This window comes from Nomia melanderi, chromosome 4 (genome assembly GCF_051020985.1).
Source record: "Nomia melanderi isolate GNS246 chromosome 4, iyNomMela1, whole genome shotgun sequence".
Taxonomy (NCBI): Eukaryota; Metazoa; Arthropoda; class Insecta; order Hymenoptera; family Halictidae; genus Nomia; species Nomia melanderi.
This window is the reverse complement of record NC_135002.1, coordinates 13,612,083-13,626,468: the sequence shown is the minus strand read 5'-3', so window position 1 is coordinate 13,626,468 and position 14,386 is coordinate 13,612,083. Positions and strand designations below refer to the sequence as shown.

The 14,386-nt window shown below is 33.2% G+C and overlaps 3 protein-coding genes and 1 long non-coding RNA gene across 6 annotated transcripts; 3 read left to right on the top strand and 1 right to left on the bottom strand.

The window, feature by feature from the left end:
* The first annotated feature begins 15 nt into the window (after window positions 1-15).
* Window positions 16-3,200, top strand: Ufl1 (UFM1 specific ligase 1). Of its 2 annotated transcripts, none has more exons than XM_031972943.2 (5): window positions 16-244; window positions 490-1,067; window positions 1,142-1,288; window positions 1,379-2,734; window positions 2,963-3,200. In XM_031972943.2, exons 1-5 carry the CDS (start codon window positions 165-167, stop codon window positions 3,103-3,105), a joined length of 2,304 nt encoding a protein of 767 aa, XP_031828803.1. In that variant the 5' UTR covers window positions 16-164; the 3' UTR covers window positions 3,106-3,200. The 2 variants fall into 2 exon arrangements, with proteins under 2 accessions (XP_031828803.1, XP_031828804.1); XM_031972944.2 differs by having other exon boundaries at window positions 214-364.
* A 134-nt stretch (window positions 3,201-3,334) lies between these two features.
* On the bottom strand, window positions 3,335-4,466 carry LOC116425357 (transmembrane protein 170B). The gene is made up of 3 exons (XM_031972959.2): window positions 4,117-4,466; window positions 3,852-3,957; window positions 3,335-3,710 (listed from the first exon to the last, which is right to left on the bottom strand). The coding sequence occupies exons 1-3, from the start codon at window positions 4,229-4,231 to the stop codon at window positions 3,515-3,517; spliced, it is 417 nt and encodes a 138-aa protein (XP_031828819.1). The 5' UTR covers window positions 4,232-4,466; the 3' UTR covers window positions 3,335-3,514.
* Window positions 4,467-5,692: 1,226 nt separating this feature from the next.
* Window positions 5,693-6,444, top strand: LOC116425358 (uncharacterized). Its single transcript, XR_004234669.2, has 2 exons — window positions 5,693-6,062; window positions 6,193-6,444. It is a non-coding gene; the product is annotated as an uncharacterized LOC116425358 (long non-coding RNA).
* A 1,498-nt stretch (window positions 6,445-7,942) lies between these two features.
* On the top strand, window positions 7,943-14,041 carry ImpL2 (Ecdysone-inducible gene L2). Of its 2 annotated transcripts, none has more exons than XM_031973213.2 (7): window positions 7,943-8,110; window positions 12,094-12,297; window positions 12,581-12,642; window positions 12,726-12,810; window positions 12,913-13,102; window positions 13,387-13,703; window positions 13,891-14,041. In XM_031973213.2, the coding sequence occupies exons 2-7, from the start codon at window positions 12,094-12,096 to the stop codon at window positions 13,921-13,923; spliced, it is 891 nt and encodes a 296-aa protein (XP_031829073.1). In that variant the 5' UTR covers window positions 7,943-8,110; the 3' UTR covers window positions 13,924-14,041. The 2 variants fall into 2 exon arrangements, with proteins under 2 accessions (XP_031829073.1, XP_031829074.1); XM_031973214.2 differs by lacking the exon at window positions 7,943-8,110 and adding an exon at window positions 8,793-8,960.
* Window positions 14,042-14,386: the final 345 nt, after the last annotated feature.

Genomic DNA, 14,386 nt, shown 5'->3' with positions numbered 1-14,386 from the left:
TTTATGTTTAGTTACAGAATATACTACTACTGGCGCTACAAACGTTTAACTTTTAATATACAAGTTACTTAGTCGTAGTAACCTATGAATTTTAAGTTTATCGGTGACAAGTAGACAAGTGTCTTGATTGTACAATCTGGCAGTCAAAATATAAAGATTTTAAAATGAGTTCGCTAGATTGGGACGAAGTTAAAAGATTAGCTGCTGATTTTCAAAAAGCACAATTAAGTTCCACTTTGCAAAAGTACGGTTTACCTTAACAACAAATATCTTACTTATTTAATATTTTCCTATAAATAAAAATATTAACATCTGATGCACTTTATACAGCTGTAAAACTAAATCACAGTTCATTTGACACAAAGTAAATGAAATTCATTAATAACTGTTATATATTGAACAATCTTTTAACACAATTTCCTTTTTCTATGCATATTGTAATAACTTTCCTCGATGGAAATATTTATATATTTCTTTTTAATTCTATAGATTATCAGAGCGGAATTGTGTGGAAATTGTAACAAAATTAATAGAGACTAAACTATTAGATGTAATATTTACTAATGATGGTAAAGAATATGTAACACCTCAGCATCTTGGAAAGGAAATCAAAGATGAATTGTACATTCATGGTGGAAGGATTAGTTTGGTTGATTTAGCACAAATTCTTAATGTGAATTTATCTCATGTGTCCAAAGTGACAAGTGAGATAGAAAAAACTAATAAAGGATTTAAATTGATACTTGGACAACTTATTGATAAAGTTTATATGAACAAAATTTCTGAGGAAATCAATGATAAATTAATGCAACTTGGCAGCGTTAATGTCTCTGAATTAACAATACAATATGATTTACCTGCTGAATTTTTACAATCTCTTATTGAAAAGGAATTGGGGAAAACAATATTTGGTAAACAGGATACACAAGATTTTAGAGTCTTTTATACAGAAAGTTTTATAGCTAGAAATAGAGCTAAAATAAGAGGGGCCTTATCTGCTATTACTAAGCCTACACCATTATCGATAGTTTTAGCACAGTGTTCTGTTTCAGAAAGAATATTTTTTTGTAAGTGCAAAATGTAAGTTAATCATATATGTTGAATTATTTATCATGTTTATATATGTTTTCGTAATTCACAGCAATTCTGGATAATCTACAGGAAATGAAACAAATTCCTGGGGTTATAGCAGGAAAACAGGGAACTAAGAGTTTTTATGTACCAACTATATATTCTAAAAGTCAAAATGAGTGGGTGGAAAACTTTTACAAACAAAATGGTTACTTAGGTTTGTATTTTATTATAAAATGATATTAGGAATTTAACAACAATATAATTTCATTTACAATGTTTTCTTTTCTTAATTTTCTGTTATTAGAATATGATGCACTTAATCGTCTTGGCATATCAGATCCACCAAACTTTGTGAAACGTCATTTTCCAAATGAAGATATAATATTATTGGATTCTGTTGCTGTGGGTTCAACCATTAACGACCAAGTATATGCAAATATTGAAGACGCTGTTGCAAGCGGATCTTTTGTAGATATAAGCCCCCTTCTCCCTTCTGTATTTACTGATAAAGATATGGAAATGCTTCTTAAATTAGCAGAAAAAAAATTAAATAACAATACACATGTATTTGCAAACACTGTAGTAATAACTGATACATTTTTGCAATCGCTATACAAATCTTTTGAAACCATGGCTGATACAAAAGCTAAGGAAGCAGTTGCTAGTGGTCAATGGTTTCAAACTGTAGCAGAAAACAGGATAAAATCTAAATCAGTGGACCTCATTATTGAAAGCAAAGGAAATAAGAAGGAAGAGCGTCGAAAGAAAGCAACAAGTGGTAAAGCAGGTGGTGGTAGTCAAGGAAGAGAAACAAAAACAAAATCTACTAAAAAGAAATATTTACAAGGCAAAGTTCGTGACAATGATTCTGACGATGAACATCCAAAAATGACATCAGGAAAGATAGAACTGCAGCTAGTGTCCTTGGAAGATGTACAGAATGAAATTTCAAAAGATGATAATTTAGCAGTAATCGATGAATTAATAGAAGAGTTGGCATTGTATTTACAACCAAGAGTAAATAGCCATGCATTATCAGTGGCAGAATCATTAGCACAGAACAATAAAACTACTAATTTAAGTGAAATTGAAGAACATCTTAATGTGTTAATAACAAATATTAAAATATTTGAAAAAGGCATTAAATATTTGGACAAAACAGATCAACCTGCTTTAACAAAATATTTATTAAAATCTCTTGGTACAGATTTCTTAACAGAGTTATTTAAATTAGCTGCACAACAAAATATGCTACAAATTCCTAGCAATATTACTACTGAAGCAAGACAAAAAATGTTGCTGGATTTGCCTAACGATGTTAAAGAGCCTTTGACTAATATACATAAATCAGTTGCTGGAACTTCCATAGATGATTTTTTAAATGTTGCAGATGCTGCAATGGCATCTTGTTGTTTAGTATTAAAAAAATTTGACAAAAAGAAGGAACGACCATTTATATTAGGGCACAGGGAAGCTTTACTGGAAGAACTGAATACTACTCAAGATCCTGCTTTGGCATTGCATCTAGTCACAAGCATATTATTTACTGCAGCAACACAAAATGCTTTATACATGTCTGGGCGACATGTGTCAACAGTTCTTTCATTTCTTCAAGTACACTTACAATCTTCAACGGCCGCCGTATTATCTAAATATCATGGTATAAAATATTTAATAATTACAAAGTTCCATTAATTAAACTTATTAAAATATATTTTGAAAAAATGAAGTGGTTTCAAATCAAATAACTTTGACTACTAAAAAAAGTGACTTGTAATTTAATTTATTATTAATAATTAGTAGAATTTTATAAATTAGAATATTTAAACTGTATTCTGTGGCCTACACACATTATAAGAATTTTACTACATTATTATTTATTTTACAGATTTGGTTTTAAAAAGCTTAACTTCTACAGATGATGATACAAAACTTGAGGTTAACAAAAATTTAGAGGCTGGTTTGATAGAGATTAAAACTATTGCGAACGAATTTAAGCAACACATAAAAACTGAAAAATCACAAGAATAAATATATAAAAACTTGTATATAAATATAAATGTTGTTGTTTTATATAAAAATATATTTCAAAAATTTGTATTTTGCAATAAATTCTACTAAAATGACATTTTATTTTTTGAAATGTAAAACAAGCAATAAATTAAATTTAGAAATAAATATACATCTTATATTGATAACAAATACTAACATTTTATTTTCTGACTAATTTAAAAATTTAATAATACATATGTAATTTTAAGACTTCATCATTAAATATGTGCATTATATACCCATGCATGTACAACTTTTCCTATATATTAATATGTATTAGTAACATTAATTAATACTGGTAAAATAGTGTTCAATTGATTCTTTTATAAAATGCTATTGTGCATTACATATATCTTTTACTAACACATCTTGTACATAATTTTTTTCATTATAAAGTTGCTAGAATTCTTGTAAATCCAACACATCCTGCTACAATAGTTTGTCCGATACCCCAAAATAATGCATTCAATGGTGGCAGTGGATAACGTGATGCTCTATATACAAAAGCAACAGCCGCAGAACTAAGAACTCCTGATGTCAATGGCAATAATACTCCCATTATTATGATTAGTAATGGGAAAAATCTTCAAAACAAAAATTATTTGTTACTATATACCTACTAAACCTTGTATTCAGTAATTAGCAAGAACTTTTTAAATAATATTTTTTCTTTTATTTAATAGTATTTAAAATTTAGATGTATGTTATTGTAAGACCTTACGTACTTTCCATATTTATGTTGCCTTAACGTAGCAAAACAGATTGCACCAGCAATAGTATGAACAAAAACAGAGGAAAATAAGGCCCATAAAAATATTTGATACCACATTTCTGCAACAATTTTAAATTGTAAGGAATCTTTATAAAAGGTTCAAATTATTGGATTCAGTTGTAATGAACATAAAATATTTACAAAACTTACATAGTCCGATTCACTAAAGAGAATTGCTTTTATAATCATAAATATTATTTTGGTAAATATCTACATACCAGCAAATGAGGTTAATGGTGTATAAAATACATTCCCTGAATTTCTCAAATTAACTGGTGGTCGCAGAACAGAAGTATCTGTTTGCACTTCCATAATAAAATATTTGTTAAACATCTACTCTGCATTTTTACATATATACGTCATTTTTAAAAGCTACTTAAGCATTTTTCAAAATTTTCATGATAACCATGATAACAATTTAAACTAATCACTTTATAGAAAGCTAAGTCAATACAGAACATGCATATATGATTCGTAGTGCACTCTTCCAAAATTACTTGAAACTACATAACAATTAACACAGACTTAAGTTATGTACAGACTGTGTATATAATATATTTTTCTGTCTACTGTTCTGAAATACCGACACTGTCAAGAATGCCCCGATGCATTAGCGGACTCTACCTGAATCGAGCGGTCAACTACTGAACTATATAAGACTGCAACATGAAAAGTGAAACGTCAAAATTCAAATACTAGATCGTAATTAAAATCAAAATATGAGTTATTAATTATTCCACGGGACGACTAGAGGTAGTTCTTTCGAAGCCAGGTATTCCAAACATTCACCTTTTCCGTTAGCCCTACATAACAGACCTTTCAGGAATGTCTGCACATCAAAATTCTGTACCCAGAAAACTGCTCTTTTCCTTCATCATTACACTGTGTCCCTTTTAGAGTTTACCAATACATAATTTATGTATCCACACGGCTTTCCTTTTGGAGACGATCGCCTATCAAGTTTACGCATCCGGTAAAAATATTCCTCTTTTCCAAAATTAAGGGAGAGGAATGATGACATCTCGACATAATGAACTACAGGATCCAACTAGATGTGCCCTAGAACGATAGCTTCGCCAAACAGATCACTGCAGCATCCAGTTTTATCATACTCTCTTTCCTCCACTCCTTTAAGCTAGATCCCTTAAATACTGAAGAAAAGAAAAGGTAAACAGGTAGACTGATCTATTAATCACATAAGAATCATCTTGCAGAATATTGGAATATCGATCTAGTGTTACATAAATAAAAGAATAAAAGATTATTGAAGTATAATCTTTTTGGTCATTTATAAAACTACATAATTAATAAAAATAATTTCACGTATAAATATATAAATTATTACGTTGTATGATAATTTATAGGATAAATCCATGTATAAGAAGATTTATGTTCACGAATCAATGGAAATTATTTTTTATAATATTTTATTTCAGTTCTATTTCCATTCAAATACTATTTCCACCGTCCAAATATCCCCACCGCATACATTTGTTGTTGTGAATTTTTTTAAAACACTCGTAGCAGAAATGAAGTGTACAGTTAATTTGATTTCTACTAACAAGCCTAAAATTTTGTATTATCGGTAAAATATACCGAAATGGTATAGGGGTCTCGAGACCCCCAAACCCTAGACAAAATTCCCATAAACTGCAATGTCTGTAGTACGTATCTTAAGTCTGTGGTAAATATTTTTTATTCTAATTCCTATTACTTAGAGTGCTGTCGTGCAAAATCAGTCAAAGTCAATATGACAGGGCATAACACGAAAATGGTAAGAGGGTCTTAAGACCCCCGAGACTGTATGACAAAATTTTACATTGCTTGTTAAGTCTATTCTTATACCTCGTCTGTGGTCAAAACAAAAGATATTTAAGGTTTGTTTACATGTCATGTTAATATTCCTTCTCGTATATCTTACACTCTATCATTTCGTTAATTAATGAATATGAGATTACATGTAATGCGTATGTGAATCAATGTAAATAGAGGTTGGCGGTATCGTTGTACGGAGGTACAAGATAAAAGAAATTATATTATTAAATAATAACAAAACACTTGACTGATCATGGATGACTCATCGTCATCACGTTCATCCTTTCATGAAAATAATGATAAATATCATGAAGAAAAGACTATGCTACTTTATCAAAATGTGAAAATGGTTAGAGGTTATGTTTATGAATCAAACAAATTTTCTATATTGTAATACATACTTTGTATATAATAAAATAATGTATCATTGTATTTTTTAATATATAAGCTGCTATAATAGATTTTGTTTCATTTTTTAGAATTTGCAGGATGTATTAAAAGGTGCGACAGAAGCGGAAACAAATTTTAAAAATCTAGAGGAAAACATCCTTAATACAGCTAAACTTATTCAAGCAATTTCACACAAATCAATTTTAAATAAAAAGTAGCTATTTTTTTTCTAACATCATTTACATTATTACAGAAGTATACTATACGACCATATTGTATGAATTACCATTTTGAAACACGACTTACTTAAAAATAAAGTTATTATATATTACCTATATAAATATTTGTGTTTTATGTTTTTTTCAAGCTAGAATTACATTGAACATATTTCGAATTGCGCCAGTTTTCGCCAATTATTCTGCACGATAAAATATCCACTGATTGTAACTCGCGAATTTAAATTATCTCAGCAGGTAACCAAATCAACCGAATATATATGTATCCAGTGAAAATAATAGTCGAAGATTGGAAACTCTGTGTTCAATTTAATTTTTATCTTATACAGAAGAAGTGTTTTGTATGTATTGTATTAGGAGAATATTTGGACAAACAATAACAATATCCTGTGTTCTAAATTTTCGCATATATTTTTGTGTTTTATTTGACAGTCTTTTATTAAAAAAAAATTCTATTATACACATTGCTTATTGACTACTTTGAATTCATTGTGTTTTACATACTTACACCTGTAAGTATTAGATATTCAGAAAACGTTTATTATAGAAAGTCGTAAAATAATTTTATTTGAATTTTTTCAAATTTTAGCTCAGTTTCAAAAGTCGATCTCTAACACTAATAATTTATAAAACTGTTTCAACGATGCGTCTCATTTAGAAGAAATTATAACTCACTTTTGGTATCATGACCGCTATCAGGTTGTTAAGAATATAAGTGTAGTATTTTCTTGCGTTTTTTAAACGTTCTTCGGAAAACTAAAGAAAATTGTAATCAGAATTACAAAAATAGTTTAAAGATTTCTTATCTGCACACCATTCTTACTACACTATGGACTTAAAATAAAAACGATGTACCCTCTTAAAAAAAAAGAAACTGAGAAATTTAAAAACAACTTTATCATCGTAAGTATACTTTAACCAATGACGAATGTTTCAACAAATTACATATCATTCATCAAACCTCTAACGAATTAGATACAATCTTGTTGAAATATGGAGAACATTTTTTCGTAGGACGCGCTTCATTCTTGCAAATCTTAACAACTAAAGTCATTATCACTAATCATTAAAGAAAACAACTATTAAACCGATTCAAAAAGAGAATAAAGTACTTTGCTACTCTGGAAAGGTACCACAAAAAGATCCTACGTCGCAATCGGTTTGAATGCCGATAAATCATTAGTATCGCCTGTAATTGGGCAAATTGAATTTATCACATTATTTCACCAATTTGTTGTTTATCAGGCAATTACATTCCGCTCGTTGCTAGTTGTTTTGCGTGTCAGTAATACACCCCAACAAATTGGGAGAAGAAAAGGGGAGAAGCGGGGGGCACCCACGAAAATTTGGACAGTCGAATATTGGTGGGATCTAACGGAGAAGACACTGGTTGGGGGTAATTGCGGCCGGCTCCTTCCTGGTACGATCAGTTTCAATAAAAGTAATTATCGTTGGCAGTCCTTTCGAAGTAAAAATCGATGGGCATAGATGAGGGTGGAAGTAAATTGGGTGCGACTATTACGTGTGCACAAACGAGACGCGCGTATAATGAATTCAATTGTTTGGTGTGGTTTTTATTGCCCTACTCCTCGCTATGTCGTCCAATCCGGAATAAGCGAGGGCGCCGGTCGCCACATTCGAAATATATAAACGTGTCAATAACTGTTCCTCGACGCTCAGTCAGTATTTTTATTCGCTGCTGCCAAACTGACGATTAATAGTGAACGCCGGCTTTCGTTTCCACGTCCGAGAGAAAACCCGAGGAGGAACGGTGAGTCCAGTGTTTACCGGTGATCCTACGCATCGGTATATACATTTATATCGTTCGATATCATGTATGATAGATACGGCCGATGAAAAACGAATATTCAGCAATTTTTGTGTGACTCAGAGATCATGACTTAACAGTTTGCCCGGTGAAGTGTTTTGCTATTAGGGCGGTTCCACATTTGCGGTTTCCAGGCGGGTTTTTCGCCGATTTTTCCGGTTCGGCTTGGCGTCGCGAATTTTTCGTACGCTTTTCCACGCGACAGAATCATCGTCACGTATCGACTATGGAGAATTAGAGTATTCACATGTACGCTTATCAGCACCAAACCAATATGTACAGTTGTACATATCAATTGTACTTCGTAATTGTAAATGCTACCGTTTAGAAATAGGATAATTTTTTAAAAAATATACATATACATATATCTTTTGAAGTATCACTTACCGGTCATCGCTTCAACAATGGACGCATTATTAATATCTTCTCTGAAGGAAAAAAGAGGATGGAACGACGAGAGAAGTGTAAAAGTTTTCGTTCCTTTAATCGCTTTTACACGACACTGCACATTTTCTTATCGCAGCTTATGGTTTCCCTAATGTTATCTCTAGATTAAGATACTGTTAAAGGGCCTCGAGGAAAGAGGGCGCAAGATCGTAGGGAAGATGCGAAGATTGTATAAGAAGTTGCATCATTCGGTTCGAAACCTCTTCCCGTGATGTGCGCTCCTACAAAGCATCTCCGGCGCGAGTATCTTTATCGAAAGTTATATCTCATAGCGGTACCAGGGTTAATAGTTTTGCGCGCTTTATCTACGTGTGACAACTATCCGTCGTGATTTTAAAGCACGAAGGTAAGGAAGACCGTATTTATTATTCGAAGAAAGCAGAATCGGTTGTTCGCATGACTGTTTCGTAGTCGGGCCACGTGTGAATTTAACTTTACAAAGGAAAAAAAAGGAATAGGGACAACGGACGTGTTGCGCGAAGATATTAAAATTGATCGTGCAAATACAAAAACGTCTGAGGCATATTAAATTTTTGTATTGTACCTACCAGCTTCGAAAGTAGGTAATGTCCGAAGAACAGCGGTCTATTTTTAGCACATATATCCTATCGAGAGAATTGCAATCCATTTTTCTCAATTTCTTCCGATTCTTTTGCTAATGTTACACTCACCAAATGAAACTAAATCGACTTGGTTCACTATTTTCCACTGTAATTCATTGCCTTTGACGCATTTTACTAATTGTGAGTTCCAAGGAATCTGAATAGATCTCAGTATCTATCTTCATCTATTGTGGAACTTGCATCATTTTCTAATCGCTGATTCCAAAGTTTTACGTGAATCACAGCTCTTATCCGTAGAATCGGACTAACACGGCGAAATGAACGTGTTTAGTCATTTTATCGGAACTCCAAAGATAATATTCGCTGTTACCGAGTAGATATTAAAAACATTATTAATCGGAATAATTGAATTCCGTATTACTTTGGAGATGTTTTCGCAGAAAAATTCGAAATGAAACTTCCCAGCAATATTTTTCTTCTGTAATATCGTACTTGTCAAGAAGAAAGCCGCGATTATTTAAAAATAAAAAATGAATTTTCCGTTTCGGTACACTAACTTTCGAACGACATTCAAAGAGATGCGTTAATCCAATTCGTACATGGTGAAAACAATATAAAAGAAGATATTTCACGTTGTAATTCGTATACATTTGTATAATCGTTTCGAATAACATTGTTGGGCGCGTTACGATTGTACATTATCGGTTTAATTTATATAATGACCACGATTACTTCCGATTATGCAACTTATTATGCACATACGAACAAATTATCCTTTTCGTAAATGGCTAAATATAAACATTTCGCCGGATTTCATTGAGGCATTGAAAACGTTACCCTTCTCATTATAAGAAGATAAGCGCTCCAATATCTCGGAAGTTTCAGCCACTTTTAAACTTGTCCCTCGAGTCGCTGCATGAGTATTTGCAGCAAAAAAAAGGTTGACACACACTCGGACCGCGTATCGTCGCCCGATTCTACCCTATTTTTTGCGCCACATGTGTTTCATTAACGCTCAGGCGAATTCGTTTCCAAACGCCTCGCCTTGTTAGCAGCCGAGTTACTTAATCTCCATTAAAACCGTACGCGTGACCTTCCTTACTCTCACGGAGGAGCGTAGAGAAAGAGGAAAACGGGATGACCGCCAAAGATAAAACGGTACGACGTGTTACATTTTGTTCGTGAAATTTGGTGGCCGCGAAGAGAGGGGGGGGGGGAGATAGAGTGAGAAAGAGAGAGAGAAAAAGAAATAGTTAGATAGATAGATAGATAGATAGATAGATAGATAGATAGATAGATAGATAGATAGATAGATAGATAGATACACATAGATAGATAGATAGATAGATAGATACACATAGATAGATAGATAGATAGATAGATACACATAGATAGATAGATAGATAGATAGATACACATAGATAGATAGATAGATAGATAGATACACATAGATAGATAGATAGATAGATAGATAGATAGATACACATAGATAGATAGATAGATAGATAGATAGATACACATAGATAGATAGATAGATAGATAGATAGATAGATAGATAGATAGATACACATAGATAGATAGATAGATACATAGATAGATAGATACATAGATAGATAGATACACATAGATAGATAGATACACATAGATAGGTAGACGGATAGATAGATACACATAGATAGATACACATAGATAGATAGACAGATAGATAGATACACATAGATAGATAGACAGATAGATAGATGCACATAGATAGATAGACAGATAGATAGATACACATAGATAGATAGACAGATAGATAGATGCACATAGATAGATAGACAGATAGATAGATACACATAGATAGATAGACAGACAGACAAAGAGTAAAGTTAAATAATCGGTTAGTCGTGTGACTGGGAATCGGCACGACACTCAATATTAATATCTTGATAAAACGTGTAGATAGAAGAAAGAATCGTGCGAGATACGGAATTAACATGAAACTAACGATAAATTCGGAAATGAGACATTTCATGTGTGGTCGGTTTTATCGAATGTGAAACATCGTTACAAGGATACAGCAAAGAGCATCGAGACATTTCGGATTACGATAATATGATAGATAAGGAAATCTCTAATTTGGTGATTTCGATGCTCACTTTAACGAGCAGGCCATGCGGCCGATGCACGTCCAATTCCAACACGAATCGTCCGTTTCAAAATCCTTCGTCACAAAATACCTGGCATTCCTGACTTTCGAAATCGATTATGTATGTACGTTTTGAGCCTCCGCCATTAATTAGTTTTTCCTGGAAAACCTTCCCGACCCATCAACGTCAAACGAGTTCCCTGTAACGCGCGCCGCGTGAGAAAATTCTATGGAATCACGATGAAACGCGGTGAAAACAATAACGAAAAAATAACCGTAATATTGCTACCGCGTTATCAAAGCGAATTGTTAGACGTAAGTTAATTCAATCGTGACACGCTCGGATAAGAATGACGGTCGAAAAAGAAGACGAGGAAAAAGGAATGAAAGGAGAAAGAATGGAATGCATGTCGCTCGTTATTACCGGAGATATTTAATTATCATTGTACTCTCAAGCATTTAATTTCATTATTGCCAATTGTGTTTATTCGTATCCCCGAGGAAGGTCGAATGAATCGATATTATAAATCGCGCACCTAACCCGACAATTAAATCCACATGTTACATTCAATCGGTTCAATTTCTGCGAAAAGAGCGTGACGTTAGTGTTCTTTCATTTCATTCTGATTTAATCATTGCACAATGTCCTTTCGCACTCATTAAACCGTTTCTTTCATATTCTCTTTTATTAATGGCGGTGGCCCGTTCACTCGGCGGCGTATCGGCATTTGAACAATGCAGTAACACGAATTCCTTTCTCGTGTTTGTAATTACGTATCTACTTTCAGATGGAACTGTACTCAACGCTGTTAAATCTCATCTGTATTATCACCGTGTCGTATACGGTTTCGGGACACCCCTTTTCGTTCCTGCCACGGCATGCGGTTGAACGAGCTGCTGAACGTAGGAGCATAGGAAGACAAATGGTCGAGCACAGATCTAATTTTCTAACTCCATTAGCAGAATATGGAGCACGATCTACCGAACCAAAGGTAACATATTAATTAATCGATGTCTCTAATTCCTTCTGAACTCGAAGGATCATCAGAAATAAACAGATCTTCGGTGAAGAACACCCGTTCTCTGACACGTATGGAAACTTCAGTAATCCTAGAATATATAAATCCTCTTATGACATTAATTAAGGATAAAACTTACATATTATAATAATCAATCGTGGCGTAAATACACGGGTGTTCGAGAAACTTTCTTGCGATGAAACCGAATAAAGGCTAATAAAATCGAATGAAACTCAAGTTTTATTGTAATTTTCAGCCTGTGGAACCATGGACTAAAATTACTCAGAACCCTGTGAACGCCTTAGAAACAACGGTCGGGTAAGTAGTCACATGTTAATATGAGAAAGTAAGATAGTGGTAAATAGTAATGTCGAACTGTTTGTTCTTTTTATTTGTTATAGGAGTAGGGTAGAATTAGAATGCAAGGCTAGCGGTAGTCCACCACCGGAAATTCTTTGGTTCACGGGAAGTGGCACTAACGAACAGGTGAATGTTGCTATCAGACGTTGCTTGCGTCAATTGTGATAAACTTATGCAGTCAGTTTCTGCGAGAAATATATTAGTTATTAATGTACGATTTATTGTTAGCTTGTCGAATACGTCAAAGCCAACACACATACTTTGTATGATCCATCTGAAGAATGGCAAGGAGTAGCCAGAATTAATTCGAAGCTCGTGATAGAGTGCATTACACCGGATGATGCTGGATTGATCTACTGCGCGTCGGTTTCTGCAAGAGAAGTGAAGGTATCCACTCCTACAGTGCTGCTGGTTAACAGTAAGTAGAATACAATTAACAATTAACAATTAACTCTAATCATTATTAATCAATCCGTACCATTAAATATTTCGTAGCAACCGCCTTTCAGAACGTACACGTTCGGCATGTCTTTTACCGCGATTGATTTTTAACATCTAGTTTCACAATAAAAGAATTAAATTGAAAAAATGTAACATCGCGTTTTTTAGTTTTATTATGCAAAATATTAGACTTATTTTATGCTACTTTAGTATGTCCATTGATAGAAAGGGAAGTTAATTTGAAAATTTCGTTTCTCATAGACGAAGAAGGTACCAGCAACAACTGTACATTCGAAAGTGAACCAACAATTACATTATACTCTCCTACGCGAGTAGCTAACATAGGAGCAACCGTAGTACTGCCGTGCAGGGCGAGTGGCAAACCAAAACCAGAAATTTCATGGATGGATAATTTAAACGTACCGCTAAGTCTGTCGATGTCAATGCGGCACAGAGTTTTGGATAGCGGTGATCTTCTAATAGAGGAACTTCTATGGGAGGACATGGGTGGTTACACTTGTCAAGCAAAGTCTGGTCATCGTCAGCAAGTTGTTAGCACGTTCCTCTATCCGTTACGCGTAAGTTTCTAAATATTAGTTGAATATTTATGTTATTACGAATAATTTTATGAACTATTAATACACATATAATTAAAGATAAACAGTTTATTCGAAGTATCTTGTTACAGTAAAATTATCTGAAGTTAGAAATGAAATGTTGTGTAATGACGAATTTGTTGAGCATAATCGAATGCTTCTTTTATAGCCCGAAACAAAAGTGGACCAGACGGTTAATTGAAGAGTCAGCAAAGGATAAGTCTCGATTGCTTTGATCAGTCACCTTTTCATAATACGACGTGCGAGACAAACGGGATAGTATAGAATCTCCATGTGTCAAGTTTCAGTGTTCGTTCAAATCAAATGGTATTGTTTTAATATATAAGCGCTGTATTATAATTCTACGTAATAGAATTATATTTTAGTACTGAAAACTCGACGATTTGTTCGGGAATTAGCAACGTTTTGTTTCGTTATTACTAATAGAATGTAATCACAATTTTACTTAAAATTTTATGAACGATTTTAGCGTGCCAAGGACTTTTTATATTCGATTATGTCACCGATTTTAGCCGAAATAGCTATCGAACTATTTTAATATTTAAGTGTAATGTAGTTTTTTGTAATACTTCTTGAACGAAGTTGCGGGTAGTTCTAACGAATTATTTATTTATTAAACCAGGGGTGTTGAACTGGGAGCTCGC

Bases quoted from the DNA above. Each gene is read 5' to 3' on its own strand.
- Ufl1 (XM_031972943.2), top strand. From the start codon at position 165: ATGAGTTCGCTAGATTGGGACGAAGTTAAAAGATTAGCTGCTGATTTT. The intron at 1,068-1,141 runs GTAAGTGCAAAA...CGTAATTCACAG, and splicing joins TTCAGAAAGAATATTTTTTT to CAATTCTGGATAATCTACAG. The intron at 2,735-2,962 runs GTATAAAATATT...TTTATTTTACAG, and splicing joins CGTATTATCTAAATATCATG to ATTTGGTTTTAAAAAGCTTA.
- LOC116425357 (XM_031972959.2), bottom strand. From the start codon at position 4,231: ATGTTTAACAAATATTTTATTATGGAAGTGCAAACAGATACTTCTGTT. The intron at 3,958-4,116 runs GTATGTAGATAT...AAATTGTTGCAG, and splicing joins ACCATTAACCTCATTTGCTG to AAATGTGGTATCAAATATTT. The intron at 3,711-3,851 runs GTACGTAAGGTC...TTTGTTTTGAAG, and splicing joins AGGCAACATAAATATGGAAA to ATTTTTCCCATTACTAATCA.
- ImpL2 (XM_031973213.2), top strand. From the start codon at position 12,094: ATGGAACTGTACTCAACGCTGTTAAATCTCATCTGTATTATCACCGTG. The intron at 12,298-12,580 runs GTAACATATTAA...TGTAATTTTCAG, and splicing joins CACGATCTACCGAACCAAAG to CCTGTGGAACCATGGACTAA. The intron at 13,704-13,890 runs GTAAGTTTCTAA...CTTCTTTTATAG, and splicing joins CGTTCCTCTATCCGTTACGC to CCCGAAACAAAAGTGGACCA.